General features: G+C 59.1%; 1 protein-coding gene across 1 annotated transcript; it reads right to left on the bottom strand.

The window, feature by feature from the left end:
• Window positions 1-412: 412 nt before the first annotated feature.
• PLEKHG4 (pleckstrin homology and RhoGEF domain containing G4) lies at window positions 413-8,494 on the bottom strand. Its single transcript, XM_071219938.1, has 20 exons — window positions 7,984-8,494; window positions 7,740-7,835; window positions 7,544-7,667; window positions 7,365-7,458; window positions 7,217-7,291; window positions 7,020-7,136; window positions 6,773-6,871; window positions 6,533-6,681; window positions 6,242-6,380; window positions 6,030-6,146; window positions 4,179-4,361; window positions 3,426-3,928; window positions 3,099-3,345; window positions 2,344-2,430; window positions 2,040-2,261; window positions 1,776-1,946; window positions 1,523-1,700; window positions 1,046-1,162; window positions 673-909; window positions 413-585 (listed from the first exon to the last, which is right to left on the bottom strand). Exons 1-20 carry the CDS (start codon window positions 8,492-8,494, stop codon window positions 413-415), a joined length of 3,639 nt encoding a protein of 1,212 aa, XP_071076039.1.
• Between the last annotated feature and the right edge of the window lie 668 nt (window positions 8,495-9,162).

The following is a 9,162-nucleotide window of genomic DNA, read 5'->3' as shown; positions in this document are numbered from 1 at the left end:
TCTAGCCTAATCCTAACCCACAACTGGGGTGGGAGCTGGAGAGGCGACAGAAGAAGGGGACACGGGGCCAGAAGCCCAGGATCAGGGTGCTCATTCAGGCTCTGCAGCAGACTCCCCCGGAAAGGTCCCTGCCTGTGTGTCCAATGGGCATAGACCTCCGAGAGGGTACTCAACAGGGCCAAGCATGCGTGCTGGAAGTGGCGCCAGTGCTGCCAAGCCCTGGTCATAGTAGATCCAGAAAGGTTATGTTCCTTGGAGCTACAGGCTGCTGGATCCACTGCTCACCTTCACTCCTGGGCTCAGACCTGTGGTACCAAGCTAGATGTGAATGCCTATTTCCTCAGCTCAGGGTCCAGGTGGGGTCTCTGAGGAATGGCTCTGGCTCACCCACCCCCACTTCCACCTTTGGGCCTTAGGCCCAGACTGGGCTGGGGAGGCGCTGCAGGATATGAAGTGAAATGGGACTCACATAGGACAAGTCCTCAAGGACCTTGCCCAGGGCCTGCCCTGACACATAGCTGCTGTCAGAGCCACTGGAGCCACTAGCTGACGGGCACTGGGACGAGACCTCTGAGTCCTCAGGAGCTAGGAAGGGAGAATGGGTGAGCTGTGAGCAGGGGCGGCCCAGACCCCAGGTCATGCCCTCCTGCCCCTGGCTTAGCCCAGACCTACTCAAGGACGGCTGGCTGCCCAGCTCCACTTCAGTCTCCAGCGCTGGTTCCTCTGGGAAGCTAGTGGAATACAGGGGCCAGCGGAGGCCCTGAAGAGCTGGGTCTCTGTACAGGTGCAAATTCAGGGACCCCAGTACAGAGCAGGAGGCAGGGTCTGCAGGAAGGGAGTGCGAGGTCCCCAGGTAGGGGCTGTCATAGTCGAAAGGGGCCACGGCAATGGAGGCCCGAGAACGAACTTCTGCATAAGAGAGGGTCAGAGTGGGACTGGTGAGAGCCCACCTGGGCCCAGGTCCTGAGGAAAGTGAAGACCAGGGCTGACAGAGGTCCACGTTGCCTCCCACACAGCTCTCCTCACCCCCGCCCCGTAAGGCTACCTCGGCACTTTAAAACGTAGTTGATGGTGCGGTCGTTGATAGCTTCCTCGTTAGGGGCGATGTCCCGGAAGGCTTTGTTCCCCACACCCATGGACACCATCTCAGCCATGCGCACCTCTGGGTGAAGAAGACATCAGCCTGGCCCTCAGCATCCATCTGTGTCTCCCCCTTCAGTCTTTCCTCAATGCCCATGCCCAGCAGACAAACCACCCTGTGCACTGAGCCTCTGTGGTGCCAGGCTCTCTTCCCAACAACCCTGTGTGCAGGTAGAACCCCCCTTGTAGAGACGAGGCCTCTGGTGTCCACGGCCAGAGGCAGCAACAGCGGGACTGCTGACTTAGAGGTTCTTTACGCTGCACTGGCTGCCGCTGCTGGACCTCCTTCCCACTTCCTGAGCATTTCCAAGTCCCTGGGCCCTCCCTGAGCCCCTGTGGGACAACAGAAGATCTCTGGGGTGAAGTAGGGACAGGGACCTACCCTTGTTGTGGAGGGCCTGCTTCCAGAGCAGGTGGGAGATGTCAGCTGTCCAAGCTTGCTTGGTGGCCAAGCTGGCAGCTTGCAGCACAAAGGTGTCCCTGGCCTTGCGACGGCGGAACCAGATCTCGAAGCGCAGGTTGCTATCCCCACAGCACTCAGTCAGGCCGAGGTCGGCCATCTGTGTGACCAGCAGAGGAATGGGGTGAGGCACTGGGAAGCAGGGTGGCACGGGGCGGAATGTTGGGGGGGCTACCTTGAAGGAGCGCTTGTAGGCAAACGTGCCGATGCCCGTGGGTCCTCGGCGAGGCTTGCTGAAGAGCAGCAGCTCCTCAAAGAGGAAAACGCGGCGCAGCGACTTGCGGCGCCCAGTGCGCACTGTGAACTCATCTTGTCGCACCAGCTGCCCCTGTTCCTTGAGGTTAACCTGCCAAGTTGGGGCCCAGTGGGTGCCCAGCCCTTTCTGACCCGCTCCCTTGACACCCACTGAATGTGCCCACCGCGACCTGGTATGACTCACGTCACAGCCCTGGATGGCATCCATGGCAAGCAGGTCATTGCCATGTCGCAGCTGGAAGTGCACCAGGCTCTGGGCAGCCTTCAGGGCACTCAGCTCCTGCGTGGGCCCCCCGCAAGCCCGTGCCAGCTCCTGGAGCAGCAGTGCATATTTGCTCATGCGCTGGACGGGCTTTAGGAGGTAGGAGGCCAAGTCCAGGTGGTCTCCCAGTGCTCGCTGCTTGTCCTGCCAGGGGGGCAAGAGACCATCAGGCAGCTTAGGGTACTCCTGCCATTCCCCTTCCCCCTACAGACTCAGGCTCACCTACCTTGAAGAAGTGACCATAGCTGGTCATCAGGGCGTCGGAACGAGGTTTATTTTTGCTGTACAGCGCATACATCCCAAACTGCACCCTCTGCAAAGACACGTAGTTCAGTCCCGGGTGCAAGGGGGCCAGACCACTCTCAGCTTGAGAGGGCCAGAATGCCAACAGGCAGCTCCCTGGAAGGCCTCCCCCTGCAGATCCAATCTGCCAGCTTTGAATGAGGGGGCGGGGGGGCTCCCCCACAGGCCCTCTGGGGAAGAAGTCCTGTGTCCAGCTCTGTTCCTCCCACAGCTCTGAGAACACTCTCTGGTCTCGCCTCACCATGGACTACTCCTCTTCTCACTGCACCTTCACCTGTCTCTTCCTTGACCACTGGGCCTCTTTCCTGCCACAGGCTTTGCACTTGCTCTTTCCTCTGATGGGACCTCTGATGCCAGCTCCTCCCTCTGGCCTCGGCTCAATCCTCAGCTTCTGCAAGACCTAACTGCCCTCTGTAAAGGGGGAACCCCTGCACCACTGGTAACTCATGATCATCTACCTATCCTGATTATTTCCTCCCAGCCCCAACTATTATATAGTCTACAATTACCCTTTTCACTTTTATGTCTCCTCTCCCTAACTATGAGCATCCCGAGGGGCAGGGCCCTGTTGGTCCCATTCATAGCTGTCCCCAGCACAAGGCCTAGCACCAAGCATGTGCCCAACAGCTTTGCTGAGTGTGGCAGAATCAGCGGGGCCGTGTGGCCCAGGGGACTTACATGGCGCAGGAAGGCATAGGCTACCCGGGGAGGGTGCCGCGTGCAGGCTTCCAGCTCACGCAAGAAGAAATGGCAGTGGAAGTCACGCAGCTTCTCCAAGTTGCCAAAGAGGTGGGCACGCTGGCCACGGAGGCCCTGGGGCACATCAGAGCGATCCAGCTCGGGAAAGTAGTTCTCTATGGTATAGTCAAGGGCACGGACATACTCCCGCTCTGTAGCCACCATCTCTGCCAGCACCAGCTGGAGCCTACCAGGTAGGTGGAGTCAGGACCCTAGACATCTGCCCTGCCGCTGCCCTCCCTGCCCTGCCCTGCCCAATGACTGTACCTGTTGGGACTCCTGGGGTCAGAGCTGCCTGGCAGAGGCATAATGGGGGGTGACCCAGGCTGGGCACCACATCCCATCTCTGGTCTGTGGCAGGCAGCCACAATGGCCGCGTGGTGGCAGTGGTGGACAGACTCTCTGAGACTCTGCCCCAGATTCCGATCAAGGCTGTATGCCTTTCTCAGAGGAGGGGTGGCAGGCACAGCTGGGACCCGGCTGGCACAGAGGCTCGCTGTGCTGCCTGTTGGTGGCGGCTTCAGTGCAGCCTCTAGCTTCTGGTCCAGGGCCAGCCAGGTGTCCTGGCACTGTGCCCAGGCCCAGCGGCACTCCTGGCGGATGTTTTCGGAGCCCAGCCCTGTGGCCAGAGCCCACATCTTTCGGAAGTGGGCAGGAGGTAAGTCCGGGTGCTTGGTCCAATGCAGCTGCAGCCGTTGCAGCACAACCCCCGGGCGCTCCTGCTCCAACTCTGCCAGCACTCTCTGCCCCTCCTTAGCCCACGTCGAGGCCTGCAACATCAAGGCCACATGAGCACTGAAGGGGAAGCGCACCAGGACTGCCAAGCCTTCTCCCCACGCTCCATCCCCACAGGGTGCTGGCCCCAGGCCACATCCCCAGTGGTTGAATTTGGGGTCAGACGAAGATAAGGAGTGAGAACAAGCAGAATGACCAGGAAGAGCTCAGGCTGTGGAGGAGCTGGACAGCTACCCCTCTAGCCCTACTGACCACCTGGAGGCAGGGACAGGACCCGTCACACACCTGCTTGAAGAAACACGACAGCCTCTCAGCATCTGCCAGTCGCTGCCGCCGCTGGGCCAGAGCCCTAGAGAATTCAGTCAGCTGGTCTTGCAGGGCCAGAAATTGGGCCCCAAGGGGGCCCAGTTCAACTGCCTCCCAGCCAGCCAGTGGCTGCAGAAACTTCTCTCCTTGCCTGACCTGCTCCTGGAAACAGGGACTGGGCTCAGTGGCCGGGTCTGAAGGTGTCGCCCCCAAGCCCAGGTCTCCTCCACTGACATCTACACATTATCATCAGGTCTGTCCTGTAATTAAAGATCCTCCCCGCCCCCCACAACACATACACATTTCTCTCTCTCTCTGCCCCTCCCCACAGCCAAATCTTTCTGGAGGAATTGGCTGTCCTCACTACCACCATCACTTCCGCTCATCCGCCCACTCCAGTCCCACTGCTGCCCACCTCCCTGCAAGTTTCCAGACTCGTCCGACTCCACAGCTCGGCAACATCCAACCATCTCTCTCCTGGCTCCCAGCCCCACCCGCTTTCCTGACTCTCCTTGTCCTTCTCTGGTAGTTCCTCCTCCTCCTCCCAGACCTTTACCCAAGCCACTGAACACGGAGGCTCCTGAAGACTGCCCACCCTACCTCCCCAGGCGATCTTGTGTGACCACACTTCAAATGGCACCCACAGATCCACATCCACCAAGTGACCTTCTACAGCCACATCCCTCCATGGAGTGACAGGCCCAATCCTGATGGGTCTTCCTCTTGTTGCCCCAGTCATCTCCGAAGCGCACCCAAGACTGGATTCATGAATGCACTTCCCCCACAAGGTTCTTGTCTCCTGGTACCTCTCAGGGAGCAAAACCCATTCATTCCTACAACCTCCCTGTCCCTCTTACCCTCTCACACACGCCCAACATCAAACCCCATCAACTTCTCAGATCCAACTCCTCCGCTTTCATCCTGGCCAGAGCAACCAGCTCCTACCTGAAACATTGCAAGTGCTTTCTTTCTTTCTTTTTTTTAATCCTCACCCAACATGCAGAAGGGAGGAAGAGAGGGGAAAAAACATCGAAGTGAGAGAGAAACTTGGATCGGCTGCCTTTTGTACATGCCCTGACAGGGGACCAAATCCACTGCCTAGGCATGTGCCCTGACCAGAAATCAAACCTGCGACCTTCTGGTTTATGGGACGATACCCAACCGAGCCACATTGGCCAGGGCAGCAATTGCCTCTTCAATGGACTCCCCACATCCATTCTCCAAATTATCATCTACCCAGAAACCAGGGTGGAAATGTTCCTAGAACACAGATCTGAATGTGACTTTCCTGCTTAAACTGTACAGCATTACAGGGCCCAGAGATCTGGCCACCGACCACTTTTCCAGCCTTGTTTAACCTCATCTCACCCTTCTCTTCCTCCCCGTTCCTCTCTACATTTCAACCTCACTGACTTTCCTACGGCTCCGCGGGCAAGTCATGCTCCCTCCTGACACAGGACCCTTGCATGTGCTGATTGTTCACTCAGCCCGCAACATCTCATACCTCCAATCCTCTTCTGCCTGGTTGATCCCGACCTATCCTTCAGATCTCAGCTCAAAAGTCACTACTTCAGAAAAGCCTGCCCAACACCCCTTCTGGGTCAGGTGTTTATTATACACTCAGGTAGAACCACCCGCATTACTTCTCTCCAGATCTCTTTTCGCCTCAGTTTGCAAACACAAATATATGATTTTGAACCTTTAATTACTTCTCTGCTGGACTGTAAATCCCAAGAGAGCAACGGATAGACTTGCTTTCACCCATCCTGCATTCCTAGTCCCTGGCAAAGTGCCCCAAAACCTACAGAATGAAGAAGTGGCCAAACTCACCTGGGCAACCTGGTCCAGCTCCTGAAAAGGGCCTTGAGCCTGGAGCAGTGCGTCCAGTGAGGGCTCCCTTGGCTCCTCCAGTGCTGGCCAGCCCACCTGCTGTAGCCACACTTCAATCTGGAGGGGCACAAACAGGGAAAGGACAGCTGCTGTGGGTTGGGTGGTCATGCTTGAGATCAGGGGTGGGGCCCATCTGGGTGGATGGTTCCCACCTGGTGCAGGCCACCCTCCCGGGCCTTCAGTGTCTGGACCAACTCCAGTGCCTGTACTCGACGGTTACTCTGCAGGGTCAATTGGTGCAGCAGCCTGTCCACGCAGCCATACAGCTCATCGACCTTGTCCACTGCTGGCCTAGGGTAGGATACATGATCTAAAGGTCCATGCCAGTTGCCTTGCTCCACTCCACCCTATCCTGGGACCACAATCCTGGCTGGTTCAGAGCCAGCCAGCTGAGCCATTGGCATGAGATATGGTGAGTTGGTGGAAGCTGGGCTTGTACCTACCTGTAGTCTGGGCTCTGGGTCACCTCTGGGACCTCCTGCTTCAGCCACGCCAGCTCCAAGCTCCCCTGGCATTGTAGCCATGCTAGATGTGGTGAGCCTAGCACGTGCTGCATCAGCACCCGTGCCTGCTGTAGCAGCTGACCAACTTCCTGATTAAAGGCAACACGCAGTAGAGGTGAGCACGGGAGGAAAAGAAGGAGACAGGGAGCATCTGGGGAGGAGTCAGGAGGGGACACTCACCCCAGTCTCCATGGGCTGGGGAATGGCCTTCATGCTCTCAATGGCCCCCTGAAGCAGGGTACAAACCACCTGGCAGCTCTGCAGTAGGGCTTCCAGCCGCTGTGAGTAGGAGCAGGCATGACAGACCGGCGCACAGTGCAGGTCCCAGGCATTCTGGGTTCCAGGCTGCCGCAGCCAGCCCAGGAGAGGCTCCTCTGCTGGCTGGGGTGCCGGCATACCCACCCTACGCCCTACCCGGTGCACTGACCATGCGGAAGTCCAGCCAGGCCTGATGGCAGTAAGGCAGGCCTCCTCCCAGTGAAGCAGGTAGCGATGAAGTGGAGATGTGGGTCAGCAGGCTCTGATGAGAGGACAACTGCTTTAGCTGCAGGAAGAAAAGTTGTTGTGACCCAGGCCTGGCGAGGCAGTACCCCACCGCCACCCCTAGCCAGCGTGGCTCAGTACCTGCAGCCCTGAAGGCACCTCCTCTGGCATTTTCCCCACCAGCAGCACCTGGCGTACACACCCTGGGGCTGCTTCCTGAAAGGCATCTGAGCTCAGCCCTGCCCCCAACCCTATGGTCGGAGGTGGGGAGCTACAATCCTGTACTTACTTGCAGTTGGCTGAGCCCCCAGAAGAGGGAAGAGCTTGGAGGACAAATTTGGGCGTCCACTAGCACAGTCAGCCCCAGAGCTTGAACTTCAAGGCTAAAGAAACAAGCTTTGTTCAGTATCTAGTTCCCAGGCCCCACCATCTCATGGCGTGGGCTCTATCCCCCAACCTCTGCCAAACCTGGGGATGCTTCGCAAGTAGAGCAGGAGGCGGATGAGTTCGTGGCTGCTGCACTTGGGATGAAGCCAGGTGTGGCTATCAGCACACAGAAGCAGCACCGCCCGGCCTTCTACATCCCGAGTCCCTGAGGGGAGAGGGCAGTGAACATCTGCCCAATTGGTCACCCTACCTCCACCACCTCTAGTCCCCCCGCTACCTGGCAGGGCAGCCATGCCACTGGCCAGCAGCTCCCAGGCGAGGTCTTGGGCCAGGAGATAGTCAGCAGGCTTAGGAAGTGTGGATCCGCTGGGGTCTTAGAAAGGGAAACGGCCCCCTACTCAGAGATCCCTTCCTTGGACCTGGATTTCAGCCTAAGTAGGATGGGAGCCCTCCCCAAGTCCTGGCACCCCCTCCACGCATTCCCACTCCCTTCCAAGCCATCTCTGCCCAGTCTCCCTTACCTGCCTCCAGCAGCTGTGGTGATGTTTCAGATAAAGGGCCTCCAAGGTCCACAGAGTCGCTGTCCAACCCCCCAGTTTCCAAGCTAGCTGGCATTACTCTACCTGGATCTGGGTCTCCTGCCAAGCTTCCCCCTTGGCTGGCACTCTTGCCCTGTGCCAGGCTGAGGTGGGAGGACATTGGGCATAGGAGGCTCTCCACTTCAGAGGGAACTGCTGCCTCTGACTTGCCTGAGGAACCTCCTAAGGTGCCCCTCTGGCTATCCCCTGACCCATCCACAGACATCCGTCCTGGGGTTGATTGAAGCTCCCCAGGCATGGCGCTGCCCTGTAGCCCTTCACCTTGGGCTTCCCCTGCTGGTGGTCTTGGAGAATTGGGGTTCTTAACCTGCATCTGGGGAACAGGTTCCTCCTCATCCCAGGCATCCTTGAAACTGCACACGGCAAACCTCCAGTCGGTGGCGTGGCCCTGGGAGTCTGGAGACTCATCCCCATTCTCCAGGGGCCCGTCCATCACCCACTCCTTAATGGTGGGGGGCCTGCTCACGGAAAGCGGAAAAGGGGCTGGGGCTTCCGTGTGAGCTGAGGCCTCAGCTAACCCAGGAGAAGGGTTGAAAACGGTCGGGAAGCACTCAGCAGATAAAGCAGAAGGCACTAGGCTGCCGGAGATGCCAGTTTTGGTGCCGGGGCACAGAGGACGCAGACGTTGCTTCAGTTCAGGCCTGAGGAAAAGGGAGAAGGGCAGGAGTCTCCCTTCTGTCCAGGCCCTGCCGGTCCACGCTCACGTGGCTCCCACCCTCGGAAGCGCGCTCTCGCGGCTTTGCAGTTCTATGCTGGGGGCGCTGCCTCGTGCTCCCACTCGCCGGCCCAATGGGACCCTGGCTTCTCCCGGGGACACGCGTGCCTCCCCCCTCGCCCGTCTGCCCGCCGCACTCACACCCCCAAGGCACTACACGGGGATCAGGGAAGACTAGGAGCCTGCGCAACCGGAGCCCTCCAACGTACCGCAGCGGAGCTTCGACGGCGCGTAATAACGCGCCGCCGGCGTCCGCGGGCGCCGCCTCCTGGCCGCGGGGGAGGGAACGCAGAGCGTCCGAGGTCACGGCGCCGCGCCGCCCCCTGGGGGCCGGAGGACAGAGCCACAGCCCACCGCGCTAGGCCCGACGGCAGATGCCCGCTGCC

This window comes from Desmodus rotundus, chromosome 12 (genome assembly GCF_022682495.2).
Source record: "Desmodus rotundus isolate HL8 chromosome 12, HLdesRot8A.1, whole genome shotgun sequence".
NCBI lineage: Eukaryota > Metazoa > Chordata > Mammalia > Chiroptera > Phyllostomidae > Desmodus > Desmodus rotundus.
The sequence above is the reverse complement of the archived record's forward strand: the minus strand, read 5'-3'. Positions and strand labels throughout refer to the sequence as shown.